Genomic DNA, 27,547 nt, shown 5'->3' with positions numbered 1-27,547 from the left:
TGGCCTTTTGTGGCCTTTAGGAGGCGTTTTTGGCAATTCTGAGCTTAATTTGAGATCATTTCGTTTTTTGGCCTTTTCTGGCCTTTAGAAGGCGTTTTTTGCGATTCTAGGCTTAATTTGAATTCATTTTTTGTTTCGGACTTTTCTGGCCTTTAGAAGGCTTTTTTTAGCGATTCTGAGCTTAATTTGGAATCATTTTGTTTTTAGGCCTTTTCTGTCCCCAAGAAGGTGTTCTTGGCGATTCTGAGCTTAATTTGGGATCATTTTATATTTTGGCCTTTTCTGGCCTTTAGAAGGCTTTATTGGCGATTCTGAGCTTATTTTGGGATCATTTCGTTTCAAGGCCTTTTCTGGCCTTTGAAAAGGCGTTTTTGGCGATTCTGAGCTTAATTTAGGATCATTTTGTTTTCAGGCCTTTTCTGGCCTTTAGAAGGCTTTTCTGGCGATTCTGAGCTTATTTTGGGATCATTTCGTTTCAAGGCCTTTTCTGGCTTTTAGAAGGCGTTTTTTGGCGATTCTGAGCTTAATATGGGATCATTTTCTATTCTGGCCTTTAGAAGGCGTTTTTGGAAATTCTGAGCTTAATTTAGTATCATTTTGTTTTTAGGCCTTTTCTGGCCTTTAGAAGGTGTTTTTGGTGATTCTGAGCTTAATATGGGATCATTTTCTATTTTGGCTTTTCTGGCCTTTAGAAGGTGTTTTTGGTGATTCTGAGCTTAATTTGTGATCATTTTGTTTTAAGGCCTTTTCTGGCCTTTAGATGGCGTTTTTGGCGATTCTGAGCTTAATATGGGATCATGTTCTAATTTGGCCTTTTGTGGCCTTTAGAAGGTGTTTTTGGTGATTCTGAGCTTAATATGGGATCATTTTCTATTTTGGCCTTTTCTGGCCTTTAGAAGGTGTTTTTGGCGATTCTGAGCTTAATTTGGGATCATTTTGTTTTAAGGCCTTTTCTGGCCTTTAGAAGGCGTTTTTGGCAATTCTGAGCTTAATTTGGGATCATTTTCTATTTTGGCCTTTTCTGGCCTTTAGAAGGCGTTTTTGGCGATTCTGAGCTTAATATGGGATCATTTTCTATCTTGGCCTTTTCTGGCCTTAAGAAGGTGTTTTTGGTTGTTCTGAGCTTAATTTGGGATCATTTTGTTTAAAGGCCTTTTCTGGCCTTTAAATGGCGTTTTTGGCGATTCTGAGCTTAATTTGAATTCATTTTCTATTTCGGACTTTTCTGGCCTTTAGAAGGCTTTTTTGGCGATTCTGAGCTTAATTTGGAATCATTTTCTAATTTGAACTTTTCTGGCCTTTTGACGATTCTGAGCTCAATTTGGAATCATTTTCTATTCTGGCGATTCTATTTTGGTTTTGGCGATTCTGAGCTTAATTTGGGATCATTTTGATTTTAGGCCTTTTCTGGCCTTTAGGAGGCGTTTTGGCGATTCTGAGCTTAATTTGGGATCATTTTCTATTTTGGCCTTTTCTGGCCTTCAGAAGGCGTTTTTGGCCGTTCTGAGCATAACTTGGGCCTCATTTTGTTTTTAGGCCTTTTCTGGCGTTTAGAAGGCGTTTTTGATGATTGGCACAACAAACAGTGATAGAAAAAAAAGGTCTAAAAATATGACAAAATAACGTTTCTAATAATTAAAAATATTTATCAAGTAATAACTGATAGTTTTCCCACATCTAGTTCTCATTCTTGATCCACTTGAAGACAACAAACAGCCACACCACCCTCACCAACGGAGAAATGTTCTCCGTCTCCTCCCGAGAGGAAGTGCAGGGAGTAGAAGTGCACCAAAAGTGCAGAGAAGAATCAAAAACAGATTAGCATACACAGCTTTTAACATTCTTTCTACAAAGTTATCTCGTACTGCTCGCGCTTGTGTGCTCTGTGGTTGTTGTTGTTGTTTTGCCCTTTTAGTACCCTTTTTTGGAACATGAATATTCGCTTTCGCTTTGCCCTGTTTTGGGCAGAATCGGCCCATCGTACCGGGGACTAGAGACGGACGCTCCGAATCCTCCGCCGAATGCAACTGCACAACTGCGGCAACTGGACAGCCAATAATAAATAAGGAAGGTAAACAATGCGCATCGCCCTGTCGTCATCAGAGGCGGGAACCACCCCTCCGTCCCTCTCTGTCGCGTATTGTATAGCATGATCGTCGTCCGGGGGGAAATTCCGCAAAAAAGTAAATCCGCAAAAAACATGACAAATTGAGAACTTTTAAAATACATTAAGAGCCACGGAGACATGTGAATTATTCTATGTCGGTGTCTCCTTTTTCGCAGCAGCAGCAACCAACAGGGCGATCCCATTTCCCATTCCCATTCGTTCATTCGGTTGTCTCCCTCGACCGGATCGGATCGGATTCTTGGTTCGTGAAATGTGCGAATTGATTATAGTGTAATGCGATATACAGTATCATTGTGCTGACAATCCCGGGCGATCAGACGAGGATCACTGTCTTGTGAACTTTGTTGATTTTGGCCTGAAAAGCGATTTTAAACCTTCCTAATGTTTTACAGCTTAGCACATCGTCGTAAAGATGTCGCCAGCGTTTCGCTGCGCTTCGCGCGATGAGCGATAAACTGTTCTTGAGCTTGAGAGATGGTAAATTTCCCATACCGAAAGAGCATGAAAGGGGGGAAAACAATAAAGCTGTATAAATATGTCCACAATCCGCCGACATTTATATAAATATTACAATTCAATATGAAATTTTTATATTTATTACCTCGTTCGATTGTTCCTGCTCATCGATTTGTATACAATGCCGACAAAAACGGCATGTTTTTTCTCTGTTGTTGCTGTCGTCGTCATTTCTTGTCCGTTCCACGGCGGCTTTGGATGGCGGCACCGCGCACGGTCGTAATTTTATTGCCGCTACTGTCGAAATGTTCCTTCTTCTGCATGCATACTTTATTGTGTTTGCGGATATGATGATGACGATGATGATGATGAGCATGATGACAAACAAGTTGGCAACAAGCGTCGGGAGGGGCTGCGCAGTTGACTTCCGATGGATGGTCACATAATTCTTGATTGAGTATTGTTTTGCGCTCAGGTTGTATCCTTTGCGTTTACGTTCGGCTTTGTCCGTCCGATTTATGATTTATTTAGTATTTTGGCGCTTTTGTTCGGGCGGAAAACTTTTCGCTTGATTTATTCGCTTATAATGGCTTGTTTTCCTTGTGACTTTTGCTGGTTGGTCAGTAAACTTCTCTCCGCATTTTTTGGCTCATTTTCGCTCAATTTCAATCACCAAAACTAAACATTTTATTGCTACTTTAACATAATGCCAGAGTTAACGAACTCTGAACAATTACTTTGTCCGATGTCGCCACCAGATAACCTGCGTAACCTATCAGAGAATGTCAACCCATTCTTCCTATCGATTCCGGAGTCCAGTTCAATTACATAATTGCCCCTTTGTCCCTTGTAACGCCGCGTAAACACGCACAGACCAACCATATCGGAGCGAACCAATTGCAATTAATCATAATTCATGGTATTATAACTTCTTTATTTCTTCTTCTCCTTCTTCATTTCAGACGGGCGATCGAGTGTTTGTGGGCGCACCCGGAAGCTACTATTGGCAAGGTAATTGACACGAGTTCTTACTCCTGCAAACGATAATCAATTGTCATTCACACCGTCCACGACCCCCTCGGCCGACCGACCGACCGACCGGCCTTCTGTGATTACCACATGTCACACAGTGCGTTCCCCTTGTGGTGCATTTCACCCTAGCAGCGCTGCTTGAAGGCTTGATTGAAGGAATTCGAGTGAAATGATATCTCGAAGCCTGCTTCGATCTGGCCTGACGCACGGGTTGCTACATCTCGTCATTGTTTTGTCTGCCCTTGTCTCAACTTCAACCCCTTTTTCTCGAACGTAAATTACACCCAATTAGCCCTAGGAGAATGCACGATTTTCATATCATCATCATTGCGTTTTGTGAAGTGTACTCTTTATGAGATGCGAGTTTGATTGAAACACCCTTCATCACTTTGACTGTCAAAGGCAAAGTCGCGTGATAGTTTGTAGACAGACCCCCCAACCCCTTCTCTCCGCTCTCCGGATAATGACGCATTCCCTGCATTTGTAATAAAGTAGCAAGTAGAAGATTTGCAGTGAGTTTTTCCCCGCCTTTTGCAATAGCCAACCTTTTCATCGCGTAATCTACTGCCACTTGATTAATCTATAGATGAGTTACTTGAGTGGCGGCAGTCATTGTATTTAAGCATCCCTCCACCATTTTCTTTTGCCTCTCTGCAGGCTGGGTTGAAATTTAAATTGGTAAGTATTTTTCAGTGATGAGTTGGAGTGAACTGACTGACGTGTTGTGCGGAGTCTTCCCACGCTCAATCACCCCTTCGCTTAGCGTAAAACCACCAAACATAGGAAAACTCACATAGAATATACCCTCAAATACCTTCGCAATTTCATTGAACACCGCCAGCCACAACGAAGAGAATCAAACAACAAGCATTTCCTCAAAGCATTATCAATTATCAATATTTTTTTCTTTTTTTTCATCCCCCCTGTGCAACCCTGCCTACACCCGTGTTGTGCACGTGCTCCACCAACCACACACCGTCATGCCCCAAACGCATACCAAACAAACCAAAAAAAAAAAACAATCTTAATCGATTTCAGGACAAGTGTATTCCATTAATACCGAAGCTGTGTTCCCCTATAAACCCCCGCGATATGGTCAGTTTGGCGAAGGAGGTAACCAAAACAAACCAAATAAAAAAAAATGCAACTATTCGAAAGACAAACAAACCTTACCCTGCCTATTTCAAGTTAATGTTTACTTCTACTGATCAACCAACCAACCAACCAACCAACCAAACCAACAACAACAAAATCCGAGTACTTTAAACTCTGTTGTTCAAGCCAATCATCACACCCAAATCATGTTCTATCGCATTCGAATTAAACTCATCTTCAACAAATTCTAAAACAACCAGGAAAAAATCCCGCCTCTGTCACCATCGAACTTGCAGTAGAGTACCCTAACCGACAGTCGTCCATTTTGTTTCGCCTTTCTTACGACCATTATTTTGTTCGCGCTCACACTTACTCACCTCTCTCTCTCTCTCTCTCGCCCCCTCTCATCGCTCAGAGTCACCAGCTGCTACGAAGCGGTACCGTACCAACCCTGCGATGACAAACGTTGGCTTTCGGCTTGCTTTTTTTTCTTTCTACCATTGTAAAGTGGTTTCACTCGTCACATTTACTAGCCTACACAAGTAACCTTTTAATCCAAATATCATGGTTTTTATTACATCAGCATCGAATTGTTTAAAATCAGCAGCTAACCAGTTATGGGGGAATATTCTCTCATGGGAACTAATCAACATAATCTACGCTTACAATAATTGGCTCTGAAGTTTTCCTCAAATCGAGTCTTCCATTTGCTCGAACATTTTTAACTAAACTCAACTAGGTAGAATATTCTGTCGACCGTTTTTAGGGAAAGCAAGCATTAAGACTAATCACATCGGGATTTTTTATTGTAAGATTTGGACCACTGCGCAGAATTTTAAAACGCGAAAACGTGATCGTCAGCCTTTTGAGTATAAAAACGCCTTTAAATGCTCTAGTGTATCCGACAAAGTTTTTGTAAATATATTTTTGATTAATTCACCTTAAAATGAGATAGAAATTTTATTTTTTAATTACTTGTCAAATCAAAATAAAGTCTTTAGCAAAGTTGTAGACAATCTTATGATGAAAAACTTTGCTGAAGACACTTTAGTTCCATCTATTGAAAATCGACCACATAGGTAGTGGTATAAACACAGTTATTCTAGAACTTCTAAAGATAAAAAACCAAGTAACTTTTTCTGATATGAATTTTTCATAGGGTTTATGACATTATTAAAACGTAAAAATCCCATGAAAAAATTGAAAATTTGTCCAAGCTGTGTACGGCAGAATGATGTATTTTTGAAATATGAAAAAATATTTAGAACATAGCAGGCCTCTAAAATCACATCAGAAAAAGTTATTGGGTATTTTTTTATTTCTAAAAATTTTAAGAAGGTATAAAAAAAAGAAAGTGGAAAGAGATAGAACCAAAGTGTCTTTAGCAGAGTTTCTCTTCATAGGATTGTCTACAACTTTGCTGAAGCCTTTATTTTGATTTGAGGAGTAGTCAAAAAAAATACAATTAGGTGAATTTAAAATTTTTAGGTGAATTTATCAAAAATTTATTTAGATCAAATGATGCCCCTTAAGATCTACAAAATCTTTGGCATTTGAATGGCATTTTCATACTCAAAAGGCTGACGTTTTTCGCGTTTCGAACCACTGTGCACTGCGACCATTTCTTTGTTTATGGAGGCAGATAGCAGAAGATCGTTTTAAAAACAGTGCAATGAATAAACGAGAAAATATTAACTTTTTAATTAGATATTCAATTTTTCCTACAAGGACAATTTTTTGTTTAATTAAATATCGGATATATTGCTTTGTGATTTTTCGACAGTGGGAATGAGGCATTTTTCCGATAACACAGTGGAAAGCTGTTTTACACCCGGAAATTTGATGGCCCACAGATTTTAATTGCAAGCATACGTTTGTGATGGCACTGCCACTACCGCATCCTAGTCGCCTTCTACTAGTAAAATGATTGGTTTGAGCAGAAGTTAATTAAGAAGAGAAGAGCAGAAGAGAGTTAATTTTTTTCAGGAAGATGCTCTGCATTATGAAAAACCATCATGCAACAAATCAACACTCTAGGACATCATTACCCCCTGACGATAATAGGTAAAACCTGACGATAATAGAGCGACATATCAAAGGTCGAAATCTGAGTTTCATCAAGGCATGACAATTTTCAATAGTTCGAATAAACAAATTATAATTTTCTGCATTTGGCCTCAAGAACGAAGGAAATCAGGTGCGAACTAACCAACTTAGTAGCATTTGAAATTGGATATATTTTTATCTTTTCTGTTTTTAGATGTTCATTTTAAGGCCCAAATACACACACGGTGCAATGACACCTTTTCCATACAAAATAGAAGGCGTGATCGCTATCCCGCCTTCCATTTTGTATGGAGAAGGCGTCATTACGCCATGTGTGTATTTGGGCCTTTACTCCCCCATGTAGCCGAACTTCTTGAGAGACGTAGCTCTACGTCAAAACTTTTCTTATGCTTGTGAGAAAAAAACAAGGAAGATAATCCCGAATTGAACTTAGAATAGAAGGAAACGTTTCTACAAAAGACCAAAAATAATTCTTCCAAATAAAAATCAAAAATACAAAATAAGATTAAAAATTATCACAAATTAAGCTCAGAATTTCGAAACAATGTTTTTAAAGGCAAGAAAATAACCTCTCAAACCCAAAATTTCAAAGACAAAACGCTTCAAAAGACCAGGAAAAAATTGTAAAAACGCTTCTGAAAAACAAGAAATATTATTCCAAAATGAGCTCAAATTTGCGTAACAATGCTTCTAAGCCTCTGAAAAGGAAACAATTTCAGATTAAGTTCAGAATTGCAAAAAAAAACGCAATTCAAGGCCAACAAAGAACGACAAAGAAAATGATTTCGACAAAGAAAATGATTTCAGATCAAGATCGGAATTGCAAAAACTTCGAAATGCAAGGAAAGATGAAATGAGGAAATAATTGATTCCAGAATGAAAAAACAAAAACGAAAATGATGCTAAATTAAGCTCAGGATTGCGAAAAAACCTTAAGGCTATAAAAAATATGGAAACAATTTATTTTCAACCAATCCGATATTTTCAACATTTTAGTTATTTTTGACATACACCACCCGTTATATGTTTGTAATCGCTTCACTGAGTATTGCAACATCCAGTTTGGATATTGCAGCGCTCCAAAAAGTTTAGCATAACCTAAAATAAACAGAATTATATTACTCTATCTCGTGATTCCGATAACCTAGAGAGTTGTGTCTCCAGCAAAATTGTTCAGAAGATCCAGGTTTTGTAATTAGCAAATAGCTGTGTGGATTATACGATTTGGGCATAGAATGTTGTAGCACAAACTTACAAAACACTTTATTCTAGTTTGAAGACTTTGAGGTACACGTGGTTGTCGACATCGGAGGACCGCGTTCGAAAGGCAAGCTTTTCCTCCGGCGTTGTCTTGAGAATTTTATCGATAAAAATGAAAGACAGTCAAAAAAAACTGATAAAAATAACTAAACTCACGGATTTGAAGTAGTATCACACACAAACAGACGTACCACGACATTTATTTTCGTGGATCAAAATAACAGTCAATTCAAATGAGTTTCAGTTATGCGGAATATTTCGGCCGCAGCGGTGGGCGTGCTAATGTGCTTTTTCTGTTTGAACTCAGTTGTAGGGGTGTGCGAAACTGGCTTTTCTGGTGTCGAAACGAAACGAAACGAAATTAACCCTTAATTTCGGTTTCGCCAAATTAGTCGAAACGAAATCAAGGTGGATTTCGAGTTCTCGAGACGAAACGAAATTGGTCTCTAAATTTCGCGAAATTTCGCGAAATTTCGAAAAATAAAATAAATGATTCTGAAACATAGCATTACAATGATTTGAAACGTTGGAGGGTACGCTAACGAAGTACCCTTCAGTAGCTGATCGCAAGGTGCTTACCTGGTCGACGAAGAGTAACGTAGGTATTCAGATATCGATAAACCGACAATGACGAGAAAATCAAAAATGTTAAAAACTGAAATCTTGATGCATTCATTTATACAGATTATATTGCAGGTAATAGTAACGCGATAGATACAAATGATATAAAGGTCAAACTCGAAATGTCTTTGTAAATAATAATTTAATAAGCTTCTGAACTGATTCTTTTGGTTTGAATGCAACTATGTTTAAAATAGTAATCCTCCTTTCATAGCACTTTCATCATTCAAAATCCAAGTTTTGTCCTAGAGCTCGCACTGGAAAATATGGAAGATGGTAGGTAGAATTTCAACCATTCCTGTGAGTTTTGGTGTCCCTAGCAAAGATAACTTTTCCAAAGAGTTTTTCCCTATGCAAACGTAAAAGCGACGAATCCGATAAGCAATTCCTCGGTGGCCTTCTGATGCATTTCTGCATTCTCTAAAAGCTGTAAAATTCACAGGAATGGTTATAAAACTGTAAAACCTTTGGGGGGCAATCATTTTTAGCTTTAGGGCAACTTTTTTTTCGCTTTTGTCGACCAGTGTTATTGAATTTTTTTTAACACCGTTTAGTCAGACTAGACTAAGTGACATCTTTATCAATTCGAGGAAAACAAAATTTAAGTTAACTATTCTGTAAGCTTTGAAGTTTTCAATATGTTTGCACATTTTTTAATATAACTTAAAATTATTTTTTAACTGAGCAGTTCCACAAAAAATGTCCAAGTTTCAATATTTTTTGTCATTTTAGATTTGGCTTAAACTTTGCATAAACGTTTCTATAGGCTGAGAAGCTATTTAAAATGCTATTTTGGGAGGATTATTGTGATTATAAATATTTTCAGAGCCAAAAGTTTTTTGATCAGTGTGACGTCTCTAGAAAAGTTTTAGATAGTAATTTTATCTTTCCGATAAAAAAAAATCAAAAATTTCATTTTTTTAATGTGAAAGAAACATTAAAATTAATACAAAAAAGCTTATTTTCAAAAATCTTATGTTTTTTGTATAAAAATTACAAAAAAAATACCGAAGCGATGTCTTCAATAAAAAAAAGTTAAATTTTTTCAAAAAAAAAAAATTTTACAACATGTTTATTTTTGGAGGGACAATATTTTTATCTACAACTTTGCCAAAGGCACTATGCCAATCAAACCAACTGTTTCGATTATAAATTTTTTTTAATTACCCACAGAGTGCCCAATTGGAGATTAAATTATTTTTTCAGCTAAATCGGTTTGTTTGACTGGCGTAACTAGTGTCTCTGGTAAGGTTGTAGAAAATAATTTTGTCCTAAAAAAATATGCCCTGTGAGTTTCGGCGACACCAAAAAAAAAATCCATTTGGGACCATTCCTAAACTACGTGGTCATATTTTGATCCCTTTTATACCCTCCTACTCTCCCGTGTTCTTTCGTGGTCTTTTGTTTTGTGATCTTATTCTGCAAATATATGTGGGTCATTCCATGTCTAGTGATCAGGCAAATGCAACGACCCTCTCCGATTCGCTTCAAAATGACTAAAATGACTTGTTCTAGGTCGAAACTGAAAAATCCAGAGTATTGGGTTAATCGGACACCCCCCCACCAATTGCGGGGCCCTCCAATTTTGTATTTTTTGATAAAAAGTCATTTTCCATGTTTTGGAAAAACATCATATCTCAAAGGCCGTAAGAGCTACAGACAATATTAGATACTCTTTTTAAAGGTTATTAAATTTACAATCGAATAGCATCATCATATTTTGCAAACAGTGTTGCCAATATTGATATTTTTACGTTTAAAAACTAAAACTTCGTTTATCTCAAAACACCTCCTATTTTCTTTTAAATCTGATGTCACCAATGTGTTCAGCGGAAAATTTTACATAAGAATCACCTATCCACAAAATGCAATATGCGCCGTTGCGGAGATATTCAACTTTTAAGATAACGAGTTCGTTAAATTTCAACAATACGCCTACAAATGCGACAAGCCTTATTAAAACGTATCCCAAACTAAATCACCGCTTCAAAAAGTGGTTTCTCATATTCTACTTGATGGTACCTGAATTAACAGCCATTAAAGTACAACGTGCGTTTCATTAATTATAATTATTTAACAAGTTTGTCAGAAAATAACGTTTGATTTTTGTAGCACGTGACGACTTTTGTTTAACTTTTGGCGTTACATTGAAATAGGTACCCGGTCAGAGCTTGACAATGTTCTCATTAAAATGGTAACGTCCGCTTGAGGTGTCGCCGAATGCATTCCTCGGATCCCTGGAACAGATTTAATTGAATCTAACCTGGCAGCACTGACAACTGGTGGATTTTATTGCTCGTTTTATCAGAAATTTGAAATTTTTCTTTGAGTTGCCGAACCATTTCCTCTCCAACACTTTCTAGACCTTCATTTTGCTGACTAGAAACAGCCTCAAAAGATTTTTTCTAAGGTTTTGATGCCTTTAGCAGTTTTTCTCTACTGTATTTATTCGATCGTTTGACCTTCGACTCACTAACGGGTGATTGACCAAGAGATTGCAAAACCATGTTAAGGCAAACCAGCTGTGTCTTTACTATACAAGTAAACGATTAAAACAGGTTCAAAACAATTTCAAATAAAACAAAACAATAATGACATCGCAGAAGTGAGCTAATCACTTCATTTCCAACATTTTCATGTTGTAAAGAATATAATGTGAAAAATCCTTTTACTCCGCTCATGCGGAGTTTCCAATTCTTCAGCTAAATGGTCCAACACACCAGTATCTATAACAAGGAAATTATGACTGTTAACTATAATGTTTGTAACAATACTTGTGCTGAGGTATACTATTTTCATCGATTGCTACACCTGTTTCCTGATCCATCATTCTATCTTGCGAATTAATCCTTACAACCTCCGCTCTCAGTGCTGCATCATATTGGATGCATGTCTTTCGACCTTCTACTATTTCCTGATTGTTTTCATGAAACCTGTCATGAAAACATGACGAAATGATTATTAAATTTTTCTTACGAGCACCGCCATGGCAATTCAGCGGATTGCAGCATTGTTTCTGTCTAGCTGCAAAATATTGGCCAAACTGTTTTTCGTGCCTTCCGCATATAGTTTGCAAACGTTGAACACCAAACTTTTAACAAAATCCATTTTCGTGATGTTAAGTGCGATCGATTGTGATTTTCAGCTGTACACTTACTTTTTAAACTCCAACCTATTGAACACACCATTTTTTTCACTGTCGTGAAAGCTCAAATCAACTTTCGTATGTTTTGACAGCAACCACGTTATGAAAACACAGGAATAAACCATCAAAAAGGCCAAGAGAAACCCACACTTGAGATGTGAAATAGTGCTTTTGTTTCGAGTGCGTTTCAACATTTGGTTACATTTGTTGTGTGAATTTAACGAACTCGTTATCTTAAAAGTTGAATATCTCCACAACGGCGCATATTGCATTTTGTGGATAGGTGATTATTATGTAAAATTTTCCGCTGAACACATTGGTGACATCAGATTTAAAAAAAATGGGGTTGTTTTGAGATAAACGAAGTTTTAGTTTTTAAACGTGAAAATATCAATATTGGCAACACTGTTTGCAAAATCTGATGATGCCATTCGATTGTAAATTTAAAAACCTTTAAAATCGGTATCTAATATTGTCTGTAGCTCTTACGGCCTCTGAGATATGATGTTTTTCCAAAACAAGGAAAATGATTTTTTGTCAAAAAATACAAAATCGGAGGGCCTCGCAATTGGAGAGGGGTTGTCCGATTAACCCAAAACTCTGGATTTTTCAGTTTTGACCTAAAACAAGTCATTTTATTCATTTTGAAGCGAATCGGAGAGGGTCGTTGCATTTGCCTGATCACTTGACATGAATGACCCATGTACAATAAAGTATGAAAAATTTATAAAAAAAATGAAGGTTTAAGAAAACGGATTATTAGTTATTGCGCAAATAGTAAATAGAATTTTCAGTAATATCATTTTATCAAAACCAAAATAACAAATAGATAATGGTTGTTTAATTTTTATTAATATTTCATTGTCTAACAATTTCCTTACCTGAAAGTAATTTAAAATACGCTATTCTGTTGGGTATATTCAAAATGATTTTTAATTTGTTGTTGAGTATCAAAATAAATGAAATTTGCTTAAGCAGTTTGATCTTAACTTAGTTTTTTTAAATAAATTACAAAGTTTTGGAATGTCGAACAATATATAAACATCTTTCTTTCTTCCTTCAGTTCACGAACATCCAGGTCTTATATATTTTTTTGAGGACCAAAACGTTGATTTTTTTTACCGGTCGTTGAGTTCCAGGAAAAATGTCATAAATCCCGACGCATTGCAAAATAAAACTATTATTCTAAAGAAGCAAATGCCATATAAGACAAAGCCTGTTTAAATAAAAAAAAAAAAATTCTTCGTTCGGATAAATTTGAAATATGTTTCAAAAATTTGATTACAGTTAATTGCTGACAACTCTCAAACTTCCCGTGACACTTATCAATTATTAAGTCGTGTCAAATAAATTTATTAATTAAAATATTGCGAAAGCTTCGTCTTATGTGGTCCCCGTGGTTCTGTGGTTAGCGATGTCGGTCGGCTAGCTCTCCCACACGGTTGTGATATCGGGTTCGATTCCCGATCAGGTCGAGGAACTTTTCGAGCTAGAAATATATTCGACTCAGCACTGGGGCACGGTGTATCGTTGTACTTATCCTACAACATGCAAAATGTGCCGAAAACAATATCGATAACGAATTCTCTCAACTAATCTAGTTGATCGAGACCGCATTAGCCCCCAGGCTAGCGTGCGATTTTGTTTATTGTTGTTCGTCTTGAATAAGTGGCAATAATAAATTATATGTCAGAAAAAAGACTACGTGGTCTATTCGTTAACCTCCACACCCCCCGCGTGATATTTCGTGGTCTTTTGATAACCCCCCCCTCCCCCCGTCTCCCTATATATGGCTACGTGGTTTGGGAACGGCCCCTTTGAAACAAACCAAAAATTATTTTTCTTTCAACCAATCAACAGTTAGAATGGAATGTTGTAATGCAACAAACAAATAATTTTCTCTTTACTCAACTAAGTTGTTCGTAATCATCCTCGTTCTCTTATTTCTCGTTCTTTCTATCCTTTCTTCTCTTCTACCTTGTATATTCGTCAAGTGCAAAGTCAGAATCACTTTTATGCTATAATCTGAACTTGTTTTTGACATTGTAAAATTTTGTGCCCCCTAAAACGAGAGTAACATTTCTCAGTTATGTGTTCAACGAGAGCGAACCATGTACTTTTTATTCATTCATTAATAAAGTATACTTTTTTGGTTACACGTTTAAAACATTTTTGATAAAGTACCTGGCAATTTTGAAACCAATGCTGACTTTGAAGTCAGAGTGTTTTGAAACAATACTGAAAACTCAGGCAATTACAACTTTTTCTGCTTGACACATCGATCACTCTGTCTGCACACTATAAGGCATGATATCTGGTCAGCCTAGTGATAGCAATGAACTATTTGAAAAAACACATTTAAATACACTACGGTGTGCGAAGAGGAGTCCTCTAACACAGAGGAATCCGAAAAAGCGCTTAAAAATTTTTACAAGTCGAGTAGCATAGAACATTTGGCCTGTAAGATAGAGCTTCAGAGTTTTAGTTTTGACAGAAATTGCTATGCCCTCCTAAACGAAAGACAAAAAGTGACCTCTTTAATCTTGTGCGCTGCAAATATAACCACATTTTGATGTACGTAAAAGATGCGTAAAATTTATTCCTACAAACAAATTACTAGATACCTTGTAGCGCATTTGGACGGCTTCATATTTCTCGAATATGACTTCAGTGATGACATGAATTTTATGCTCTGCGTGAATAAAAAATACCTCCCGCATGATGTTACGGTTTTGTCTTTAGAAACAAAAATTACCGGCTGAGAGTTTATTCTACTATGTCTGACTTAGTATACCAGATATCTGTTGAGATATATTCAATTTAATTTATAGTCGCAATGAGCACAAACCAAAATAATGTAATAATCTGCATCGGAAATTTGGTCCGAAACTTCGCGAAATTTCGTAATCGTCGAAATTGGAAGATTAATTTCGCGAAATTTTAGGTGGAATTTAGCGAAATTCAACGAAATTTTTCGGCAATTTCGCGAAACCGAAATTTCGCGAAATTTCGGGAAATTTCGAATTTTGCGAAATTATACGAAATCATTCGAAATCTCGCACAGCCTTACTCAGTTGATACTCGTCGCGCCGTGCTGCAAAAACATCAGAAAGGCTGAAAGTTTATCTTTTGTGAAATATGTCCTGTAGGTGTCGCACAAGTTAGTCGGAGTTAGTCTGTAATAGTACCACACATTTTCGTTTTTTTTCCTCGCCGCACCCTGTAAGAAATCGGAACCGTGAGATAAGTTTTGATAAAAAAAAACACTGAGCTTCCACGCAAAACTGTTCATCTAGAAGCCCTTGACCTTTTTGACAAGTTTGCTAAAGACCTCAATTGTCTAGGTCATCGGACACGCAAGATATCTGTCTATTTCAGGTGATGGTAGACTTTTTGGGGGGTGTTGCAATATTCACTGACTGAGTGTTGCAATACTTAGTGAGGAGATTAAAAACTTATGGCGAATAGTTTATATGAGATTGTTTGATATTTCTTTCAGTTTTTTTTATATTTCCCCTTTTGACATATTCTATCATAATAAATGAAATAGCATAAAATCATAATAAGTAACACCGAGATTAAAAAAAGAAATATCTTCTATAAACATTTGTGCGTTGAAAAATAAATCCTGAATATTTAAAGTCTCTTATTCCTGAAACAATTGATAATTTTGACAATTTTAACGTTGTTGACATTTTCGGTTTTTTTACATTTTAACATTTTGGAAAAAGATTAGTTCTCTATGACTTCATAAAACCCGGACCATAATAGAACGAACCTGCTGATAATAGAGCCGATACCCTATTTTAGATTTTTTTTTGCAAATCTGTTATTTTTTGACATTTCGGTTTTTATTACATTCCTGACATACTTTGAGCTGTTTTGACCTATTTTGAAATATGTACTTGGCATGCATGAATATATTTCGACGTATTCACCACATCGTAGAATTTTGACATGTTTTGTCATATTCCGACATATCATGACTTTTTTGACACCTTAGACAAATCGTTTCACCCTAAGTCTTTTTGCAAACCTTTTTTTGAAAATTTATCTGGGCTAACATTTAAAGGGTCTGATGTTTTAAAACCTCTTTCTCTTAGACCGGTACATTAGGGTGTCCCAAAATAACGTTTTATCAGATATTCTGGGGGCTCAACTGGAAAATGATTGGTTATGGTGTAGCGAAAAGCTTTTGTATGACGAAAACTCTGGATAATGTTTAGTCGTTGTGCTAATTTGAGTTTTATGAAAAAAAAATAAATTTTTCATGTTTTACTTACTTACTTTTTTGGCTGACGGACCGTTCACCGGTCTAGGGCCGAACGAATTAGAGATGTCCAGCTTCTTCTGTCTTGGGCAGCCGTTCTCAAGTCTCCCCGTACACCAGCAGATCGTGCATCTTCTTCCACCGCGCACATCCACCGCGTGCGAGGCCTACCACGGAGTCGACGGCCTCTTCCTGGTTCTCTACTGAAGATAGTTTTGGCGGCTCTCTTGTCAGGCATCCTGGCTACATGTCCAGCCCACTGAAGCCTGCCCCGCTGTATCACCTTCACTATATCAGCATGTTTGTATACCTGGTACAACTCGTGATTCATGCGTCTGCGCCACACTCCACCTTCCAATTTATCGCCAAGTATCGATCGCAAAACTTTACGCTCAAAAACTCCGAGCACTCGTCGATCAGCTTCCTTCAGCGTCCATGCTTCATGTCCGTAAAGGGCCACCGGGAGTATCAGCGTCCTATACAGCGCTAGTTTTGTGCGAGTTTGCAAACTACGAGACCTTAGCTGGTTACGCAGCACAGTGGGGCGACTCCATACAAAGGCTGGCCAAGCAAAAAAAGTGTCGATAAATGCGACAAAAACTTGGTATTTACATAATTTTGGGGCGCTGAACACGAAATTGGCATCCATTTTTTGTTTGGGACCGTCCATAAAGCACGAAAGCCAATTTTAATATTTTTTGGCCCTTTTTTCCTTTTTTTTATAGAATTGTATGATCTTTGACCACAAGTAGTGCCACCGGGCGTCCTTCCCATTGAAAATAAAACGTAATTTATGGACGACCCCTCGAACTAAACAAATTTTGCCTAAATATATATATGTATTTTTAAATAAACTAAAACAATAAAAGTAATACAAACTAATTACAAATTGAAAAAATCATCAACAGCATCATCATCTTTCGCTGTGATCGCTTAAATCTCGTGTTGAATTGTTTCCAGAAAATTTGAAGTTCATTATACTTATCAGCAGGAAAAATGTCTTTCGCTGCAATTTTCATTTCTTCTAGTAATTTTCGATGTTTCATTGTTTCATATATATGTTATCTTCCTAATCCGGTTTCTATAGTTGAAAGAGGACATTTAAATACATGTATAACACCATGAATTGACAACTTACTAGACATTGAATTAGGTGGTGCCGCTGAAGTTGAAGGCTCCATAATAAAATTCAACGAATTTATGAATTTGAAAACTAAGACACTGGAATGACACAACGTTCTAAATGAATACGAAAAGATGCGGAGGGCGACGACTGTTCTTTGTTTTTTTCTCATAAAGCAAAATGTGTGCCTTACTTCTGTATGCAAACGAGTGCGAAGCAAAAACAATCTTCAAACGGGCTATTGTTGGCCGGAGTTTGATAGTATGAATTTGCTGCTAATATTTGACACTTCAATCAGTTTAACGAATTTCATGATCATAAATTGAAAAGGGCTGAATGTTTTTAGTATTGTTTTAAATTTGCAGAAAGTGATAAAGTTTGAGATAATTAAAATTTCAGATTTGTTTACTGTTTTCTTGTTTAACACTTATTTTATAACTTTTCATTGATAAATTTTGTGATTTTTGCCCAAATTTATATTTTATCCTTACGGATTGAGTACGATATCATAAAATTTAATTAATGGGGTATCATGGTTAAGATTAAAATTAATCTTGGATGAAATTTCAACTTCAAAAATAAAAACCAAAAAAAACTGCTATCGCTTTTGAGCTTGAGCTTGAGCTTGCTTGAGCTTGATTGATCACCACCGGTTGCCACTTCGTTACTGACCAGGATCGATTGGAGTTGTAAATCGAATTTAGTGATTACTGCTTGGGATTTAGCTTTTCGATGTGCATCTTCAATAATCCCTGCATGCTGATCAGTACCGACGCCTGCCGGTCCAGAACGTAGATCAAAGGAAGGAAGGAAAGGGGTGTTAGTTCGATACTTGTTGTTACTAGAGGCCGGATATACTCCTGCACACTCCACAAGCACCACGGGTATAGGAATTTTGTGTTAGTTGTTTGTCGCGTTTCTTCTCTACATACGATAAAACTCTTGGCGGTATTTATGGGCACTCGTCCACTAAGATACTTTTCGCGAACCTATCTTCTATATTTTTTTTTTACGAGAAACTTAAATTTGAACACAAAACCTATTGCGCGAACAATTCAACTATTGGGCCAAAATAACTTGCAAGTAATAGGTGATGCGCGAAGTATTCAGGTTTCTATCTATATTTTACGACATTCCCTTAAATTAAAAGATATCTCATGTCCATTTCATGAATAGTATTTCTGTGAATACTGTATATGCGAAATATCCTAACATCCGAATGTGAATCGTTTTCTAAAGATTCGTTCATCTCGCGAGCTACCTCATCATACCCTCAATACTTACAATAATAATTGTGATATGATACCTACTGAATTTATAAACTTGAAAACTCTCATGCATACAAAGCGTAACCGATGAGGATTATTATGTTTTGGCAAACGTTTGCACAGTTTTTCATTCATCTATCTCGAATCTAATCTAACTCGAATAGTTGCTCATTCGATCGAAACAGTGAAACTAGCTAAATGGAATCACATTTATTGTTTCCCGGCAGAATTTATATCTAGTTCAGACGCAAACAAAAGAAAAACCGACTCTCGACCTGACATTTTTTTAGTCAACGCAACACAAGAAAATATACATCTAGAATTTTAAAATTGGCAAAATGCATGCATTTCAAGCTAAAAAAGTATATAAAGTGCGTAAACTTATCAGATCATCAGAAATCTGTCCGTGGACTCTGAAAGATATGCTCTGCACAGTAGGCGGCACTTGCTGGCACCAGCAGCAAAAATTTTGCATCCCAATACATAAAAAATAGTAAACACAAACTCAGGTATTTGGCATGCCTGTTTCGACATTCATCACGTATGTCAACCTAACACTCACCAAATCAACCACAACACACTTCAAAGGCGTCAACAACTGTCAACAGTTTCTTCGCTCGGCGGAATTACATTTTTCATCAGACAAACACGAGTAGGTATTTCATTCTAAAGCCAGATCGGCAACACCATCAGACCTTACACAAAAAAGAAAAAAGAGCTCTTAAGACGCAACAATAGCACTTAATTTTCCAATTGATTTTCTTTCCAATTGGAATGTTGTCATATTGAAGATGGGTGTAGTAATTTTCAGTCTAAATGAGCTATTAAAACATTCAGTTATAAAAGGGATACTTAGCTTCTGGTTTCCGAATGTTGAAAGGAGAAAAAGATTCTTAATAGTCGGAATACATTATCTGATTTCCGATTTCACTACCGAAATGCTTGACCTGTAGGTTACATGCTCCCGCTCCCGCTCTCTCTCGAACACTTTACATGAACTATCACCAAGGAAACGATAAACAGCAGACATATTTTGGCATGTCGACAGAAGCAGCATCTTCAATTCAAATTTCCACTTGCAAGTTTGCTTGTTCTGACGAATTTCTCGGATTTCACACGCGGCGTACCGGGCTTAATAAGCCTGTTTTAAATTATTAATTTTTTGACCCAAAAATCGTGAAAAAATCACTAATATTCGTAACGATTTTTAACGCGTTGCAGCCGTTCAGTACTGTGCTGCCAGATCTCCTAAAAAAAAACTGCTATCGCTTTTTTCAATGAACATGTGACAATTTGCGCAGTTTTGCGCAGCAGCGGACAGTATGCATTTGAAAGCTTACGTTTTTACCTAAATTTTGAATGTAGTCACAACCGTGGCAAACTGCGGCAGCTAAACTTTTAAGCTACTTTTCTACAAAAAATCACTTTTTTTTAATTTTTTCTAGTGTCAGGCCTACTATGACCAAATTTTACAATATCAAATGAAAAGGGTTTGTTTTGCAAAATATTTACAACAACTTTTCCTTTGACGTCAAAAAAATCCAAGCTTTGATTGAAGCTACAGAGCGTTTCAAAGTAATGTACTTTTTTTCAAGAAAAAGACAAAAACCGTCAGTTCGCCAAGCTTTGAAAAGTCATAAAAAATTCAGATTTTATGATATTGCGTCCAAACTTTGGATTTAGACACTTGAATGTTATAGCAATAAAGGAAAAATATTATGAAACAGCTAACGAAAAAATTTTTTTTTGGCTGATGGCCAGCGATTCCCCACTGTGCACAGTCCGTAGAAAGCCATGTTCGCAGCTGCAACTCGTCGTTTCACTTCACGGCTCATATCGTTGTCACATGTCACAAGCGTACCAAGATAAACGAATTCGTCAACCACTTCAAATCATTCCCCATCTATCTCCACCTCAGCACGGGGACTCCCACGCTCTCTGCCAGCTACCATGTACTTCGTTTTGGCAGAGTTAATGACAAGTCCCAATCTCGCTGCTTCTCTCTTAAAAGGTACGGAAGCCTCCTCCACGGCCTTACGGTTGATACCGATGATATCGACGTCGTCCGCAAAACCAAGAAGCATGTGAGATTTCGTGATGATCGTACCGTTTCTTTCGACGTTTGCTCTTCGTACTGCACCCTTGAGAGCGATGTTAAACAGTAGGTTGGAGAGCGCATCCCCCTGCTTCAGTCCATCCAACGTTACGAACGCGGCTGATATCTCGCCAGCTATCCGCACGCACGATTTTGATCCCTCCAGTGTCATACGACTCAGCTTTATTAGCTTCGTAGGGAAACCGTGTTCCAGCATGATCTGCCACAGCTCGTTTGTTTTCACTGAGTCGTATGCCACCCTGAAGTCCACAAACAGATGGTGAGTCGATAAGTTGTACTCCCGGAACTTATCGAGGATCTGTCGCAGGGTGAAAATTTGATCCGTCGTGGAACGCCCTTGTCGAAAACCAGCCTGGTATTCGCCAACAAAGGATTCCGTTAACGGTCTCAATCTGAAGAACAGGATACGGGAGAGCACTTTATATGCGGAGATGAGCAACGTTATGCCTCGATAGTTGCCACAATCCAATCGATGGCCCTTCTTATAGATAGGGCATATGAGGCCTTCCAACCAGTCGTTCGGCATTTGCTCGTCCGCCCAGATTCTTAGTATTATCTGGTGGATCGCATAGTACAGCCGCTCGCTTCCCGCTTTTAGAAGTTCGGCCGGGATACCGTCCTTCCCAGCGACCTTGCCGTTTTTCAGCTCACTAATCGCCTTTTTCACCTCCTCCTGTGTTGGTGGCTCCACAGCTTGTTCGTCACTCATAATCGTCATCCTGTTCCTGCTCTGCTCATCCGGCTCCTCACCGTTCAATAGCGTCTGAAAATGCTCCTTCCACCTGGCTGCAACCGTCGGTTTATCAGTAAGCAGGTTGCCGTCCTTGTCATTACACATGACCGGCACAGGGAAATTCCTGCTTCTGACTCTGTTGACAGTTCTATAGAATCTCCGCACGTCGTTTTCACCTGCTCCTCGTACTCGCGCTTCTTCCGACGGTGGGTTCTATTTTCGGCAGCTCTTGCCACCCTGTACCTCTCTATGTTCTGACGCGTAGCCGCAGTGAGCATGCGGCTCCTGGCACGGTTCTTCTCATCTGTCGCTCTCTGGCACTCAGCATCGAACCAACCGTTAGGCTGTCTTCCACGCGTCGTACCTACCACCTCTCTCGCAGTCATTTCGATGGCGCCGTGAATTTGTGCATGTTAAATTAGCATTTATTTCAGCTTGAAAAACTGTGGGCCACTGTCTTATTGGAAAAAATATATTGGTTCCTGGTTCTGTAATCTCAGCGCCTGTAGATCCATCCATTTTACAACCGTCTCTATAAAGTAGAAATGATCCTTGTCAAGTTTTGAGGCCTCCTTTTTTCCACTGCGATTGGATTCAATCACTTTCTAAGGAACATTGGAATTAGTCTTAGAATCCATCCAGTCTTCCTTCATGGTTACTAAGGTGTTCTGTTGGAAATCTCAGAGGATCCTTAAATGTCCCTTCAGATCCCCTCCCTGAAACAGTTTTAACACGTTTGAGTTTATCCAGCTCAATTCATCGTAGTTTATCTAGCTTTTTATGTGCTAATATTCGTGTAGTTCTAGGCCACCACACTAGCGAAGCATATGTAATGTATTGCTGCAAACTCAAAGAGTGTTGTTTGCTTTAGAGAAGTCATACTCTAGATGGTCGTTCCAGTTGAGCTTATGGTCAAGCATAACGTCTGGGTTCAGCGATACCTTCTATGAGGTCGTGTTTCTCCCATCTTAAAAGTTCGGATAATATACATTCTCTTTATTTTAAATGGGATTATGACTGTTTCAGAAGGATTGACGTTTAATCCTTCCAGGCAGGCTTCCGAAAATGACTGTATATCCATGACAGCAAGTTTTCAACTAATTCGACTCTCATTGTATTGCACAGCTCTCCCGTACGTTCGGTACATAACCCGATAGCCACTGACGACAGCACACACATGCAATGACAAACGGGCTGTTACTTTTCATCTCCTTATGTCTGTTGGTTCTTCCAAGCTGTCACTGATGACAGCCTATAATCGCCGACATCTTTCGGCATGATCACGAATCCTAGTGGGATGTCAGGTGATTATGATTCACGAAAGTAAGACCACTGCTATAACGAAAGCGAGATGGTGCGAAACACGTTTTTTCTTGCGTGGGAAAAATATCAACAATGGAAACATCTTTCTTCAAAGGCTTCTATTATATTGTTTAACGAAGATGAAGAAACAGTTTCAGGCTGCTCGGTGGAAGAGATGCTGTTTACTGAAACAAAATTCTTGTTGAATAGTGTGTATTGATAGCTGTTCCAATTTGTTTAGCTTGGATGGCTGAATTTTAAATAGTTGAATAGTTAAACATAATATGTTTTTATTCTGATAATAATTCTCAATCATACCAGATAATTTTGAGCTTCAAAAATTTGGATCAATATCTAGTTACTGGTAACGAATGTTGGATCATCACCTTGAGTACGGATGTTTATGTTATATAAAACTGAATAAAGAAGTAAACAATCACCTCTAACATTGATGTTACTGCTACCAATCTGCAGATTTGGACAAAGCTTTTATATTTCCAAGACTCTTGGATTTCTCGACATATTTCAAAACTTTTTCACATACTTTGACATTTTCAGAAATGTTTAAACAATTTTTGACCTATTTGGACAGTTCTTAACATGTTTGCTTTTTTGACATTTCAAATAGTTCCTAACTTTTTGTCTTTCTTCTATATTCATATTAAATTTTGATATTTGTTGGTATTTAAGCATATTTTTCGTTTGCCATATTGGCATTTTTATTTTTATATTTATTTATTGTTTTTATATTTTAAAAATTTTTAAAGTCTTAATATTTGATATAAGTGCATTTTTGCTGTTTATTACATTTTTGCCACATTTTAATATACCTTGACATATATTGACATATTTTGACACATTTTGCAAAAATGTGACACCAATTTTTTTTATTTTGTGATTGGGGGGAGTGTAATGGTTTTCTTCGAAATGGTCAAATTCACATGTGCACAGTAACGTGGTAACGACACAATGGCTTGTATGGGAAAAATTCGACCTTTGCATTTCGTTTAGCAGTGGGGTTCAGTAATTTCGTATTCTTAGACAACGTTCTCATATGAAAGTTGTATGCCAAATGTTTTAGAAATGTATTAAAAGTCGAAACTTGTGTTACCTGAAAAAAAGTCCGAAAAAATCGATTTTCTAGGACTCGCAAAGTTTTGAACTGGGAAACTCTCCACTGGCCCCAGCTCACAAATTTCTATGTCCTAGATAATCGGTTTTTCGATTTTTTTTTGATATAACCCCTGATCTCGATGTGCTAAAACACGGGATATTGCAAAGGTGCGCGGGTCACTTCAGATGAACGCGGGACATTTCGTGGGACGTCTTTTACGCGAAACATTTTGTTGGAACGCGGTACTATATAGGGGAACTGGGGGCAAAATGCCCATGTTAAGAAGAATCTCACATTATGCACTCGTCAATGCAAAATGTGATTTGAAAAACATACTAAGTTAAAGTTTGAACAGTTTTTTACCAAACAGGCTCGTCCTGCAGCATAAAAATCAATAAAACACGTTGAAATCGTGAAATTCAAAAAGGTTATCGAAATTCTATTCTCTGATTCGTTCGGGGTAAAATGCTCATATGTGTGTACAAAACGCACCACAACAAGGGGTAAAAATGCGCCACAACAAATGGGCAAAATGCGCTTCCTGTTTCATAGCAACGTACAACCAGCATGACCCGAAATAGCAGAGAGAGTCTCTAAATCGATTATTCCGGTCGCAGGTCGGTGTTTTAAATAAAGATATCAGAACTCACATGCTCAATGAGCCCTTACGTAACTCTTGGATGATTCCCAAATTTTTGAAAGTTTTCTATAAATATTATTCGATAATCAGGTCGAATTTAAAGTTCTTTTAGCTTAACTATTTTGAGGAGTTTCTTAAGCATATAAACAATGGGATTAACCGAACAAATGAACCGAAAATATATATTTATTTGAAGATTTAAAAATAAACAACATATTCTTAAAATATTTAGTAACGATTTTGAATTAATTTGTTTAACTTTAAAAACACATGTCGCAAGTAATTGAAGATGGGCTAGTGGCGCACCCATACTCTCCGGTAGCGGACATGGCCATCATGGCTGTAGTATTTATTCCTCGCTCTGCAGAAACTGCTCCTGGTACTTGCCGTGCACCTTTCTTCGCCAAAAATTTGCAATTTTTTATTGGAACCTATAAAAATGAAATAAGTTCTGACACTACATGCCACGCAAATTTTAAATAATTACTTACGGTAACCAGTCTAATCCGCGTTCCATCTTCGATTCGGGAGAACTGATCACTTTCATAAATCTTCTGGAGGAGATGAAAAAAGCGATCAACACTGGATCGATTGAATTGCTTCAAGCGAGCAAGAGATGTTGGCTCTGGGGATCTAAAGGAAATTTCCGGATGTCTCTTCAGAAACCCCACCAGCCAATCACGCCGGTGGCCCCGCGAGTTCTTTCTTTCGGCAAAAGGGTTGAATTGTTTTATTTTTTTCCGCTACTTGAAATGCTAAGCTTCGCAGTTCCTCTCGTGTCACTCCCGGGCCGTAATGATTCATTTTCATAATGTGTTCTACTAATTCGTCTTCCTGAACAGTAATAAACACAGGAGAAATACTTCCGAGCGGTAAGAAAGTTGGGAAATGCCCATTTTCAGAGCAGTCGTTGCCAAGATATCGGATAAGGGTTCTCTTTGGAATTTTGTAGGCGTTTGAAACTTGCCTCTTCGACAACCCCGTCGTTCGCACCGTCTTCATTGCTGCCGCAAGTGCAGCCTCCGTCCAAATCCGCCGGTCGGTTTTCTTTACGTACTTACCTGGCATTTAAGCTGGTTTTCCTGGAGCAAAGCACAACTAAACTAACACTGCGTATTAAACTGCAAACGTTTTGACAATTGTGATGCGCGTGTTACCTATGCACGAATATATTGCTGCACCCAAGGCTACTAGATCGGCAATTGTTTCTATCAGTATAAACGTTTTGTTTAGTAAAATGGGGCATTTTGACCCGCCTCGATTAGTTTGATAAAAATCGTTTAAATAATTCAAATATTAATTAGGTCAAGTAATTTTGCCTTGTCTACTGATTATCAAGACTTTTTTTCATAAGCAGAGCAATTTACAGGTACGTAATAATGTTAACTGGGAGCGTAATGTCTTACGGAAAGAATTGTATAAATTGCAAGAAATAGGCCTCAGAATAAAATTTCTAATTTCCGTAGGATTTACATAACATAGAATGTTTATATGATCCACACTGTTTACAAGTGCATATTTTTCTTATTATTGCAGTGGGGCGTTTTGCCCCGACTGGGCATTTTATCCACACTTCCCCTAATCAGATATAAAATAAATATAATCAGATTGTTTTTGCGCAGAGAATACGTTCTAAATTTGTATAGAATCGCGTGAAGAAGACTAAATTGAGTCAAAAAAATAACATAGAAAACGTCTCAAAATTGTTTGAACTTTGACTGAATATGATAGGAATCATTCTAGAGACCAAAATACAATATTATAAATTTTTCAGTCTTTACACTAAAAATTGTGATTCTTTTGAAACTGATAATGATTACCTGTGTGTTGCGTATATGATTACCTGCGTCGCTAAAACGGTTATTGCAAAAATAAAACAAGCAACACGCGTAAAAAAACTGTATTTTGAAATTTTTATTATGTTCGATAATTTTAAACCTTTTTATTCAAAATTAGTAGGATAGGCAAAACTTTGATCAACTTTGAAATGTAACTTTGCCAAATATTGTTCGATTTCGATAATTCGAACATCATTTAACTGGAAAACTTTCAAAGTCTCATTTTCTTACCACACATCTGATGAAAATGCTTATTTGCATTATGGACATTCCTTTTCATTCCATTCCATTCCTGAAACGTTATCACCGTTTTGTTTTTGTTCAAAAATTTGCTGCTCAATTTTGGGTTTTGTTCCAGATTTCATGAATATTTTTGTCTGAAAGAGTATTGAAAAAACTCACCTCCATTTTCGTCGAATAAATGGATTTTGTTGACATTGACGCCAAGTTTATGACATCTGCAAAAGGAAAATTAGAGCAAGTTCCTTTTATTCAAATTTTCTATTCACCTGGTGACTGTTTTTAAAAGAGCCGAAATTCCCGTTGTTTTACGCTGGTGTTCCTGGCCTCCGAAAGTTGTGAGAAATTTGTCAAATTTTTATTGTTTTTAGTCGTTTAAATATCACTAAAGTATGTGTATTCGAAAAAGAGTTTCACCTCAACTGCTTGTTTACAATTATTTGTAATTTCATCCGATTCCACAGCCATCTTCGATAGCGCTTCTCACTGTTTGACAATCATGTCAGAAATATCGATCTCACGCATTTTAATGTATCGACATGTTGTTGCTTCAAACTTATAACAAAAAATTAGCGTTCATTATTCCATCTAATTCATGTTGGGTCCAATTTTTCATGAGCTTTTGTCAATCTTCTCTCTCCTAATGAAATCAAACTGAAAGATTGACGAACATTTTCCGAACATAAATTTAAACCTAACATACGGTTAAAAAAGCGTAGCGTAGAATTCTAACCTATAAAAACCGTGGGACACTTTTTGGCATCAACCAATACAAAACAAACAAACAAAAGCAGGTATTTCGCCGCATCTTTGTCTGTTGAGCTTTCCGGTGTAATCTTTCGCCTTAGATTGTGACTTTAACACCATCAACAAATCCATCGCTGCTTTCAAATCAAATCCGTTGGAAATCCGGATCCGATGCTTTCTCTAATTTCCGAAGATAAACCAACCTCTATAGAGCGAGGCCTTCCTAACCAGAATTTTATTCTTTTTTATTGGACTTAACAATTGTTTTTCTTTTTTTTTTCTTAAACTTTCTATCAAAAACTGAACTCAGTTATAAGGGAACTTTAAAGAAGATAACTAATAGTAGTTTCAT

The 27,547-nt window shown here is 37.3% G+C and overlaps 1 protein-coding gene across 5 annotated transcripts in view; it reads left to right on the top strand.

The window, feature by feature from the left end:
* LOC129722405 (integrin alpha-PS2) overlaps window positions 1-27,547 on the top strand; it is a 180,590-nt gene that overhangs the window by 118,553 nt on the left and 34,490 nt on the right. For 4 of the 5 annotated variants that reach the window (XM_055675813.1, XM_055675822.1, XM_055675841.1 and 1 more), the window contains exons 7-8: window positions 3,547-3,595; window positions 4,655-4,729. In XM_055675813.1, coding sequence (XP_055531788.1) covers window positions 3,547-3,595; window positions 4,655-4,729 — 124 coding nt within the window. The remainder of the gene's footprint in view (window positions 1-3,546; window positions 3,596-4,654; window positions 4,730-27,547) is intronic. The other variant, XM_055675850.1, reaches the window with a different exon arrangement.

The sequence above is a fragment of the Wyeomyia smithii genome, chromosome 1 (assembly GCF_029784165.1).
Source record: "Wyeomyia smithii strain HCP4-BCI-WySm-NY-G18 chromosome 1, ASM2978416v1, whole genome shotgun sequence".
Lineage (NCBI taxonomy): Eukaryota > Metazoa > Arthropoda > Insecta > Diptera > Culicidae > Wyeomyia > Wyeomyia smithii.
The sequence above is the reverse complement of the archived record's forward strand: the minus strand, read 5'-3'. Positions and strand labels throughout refer to the sequence as shown.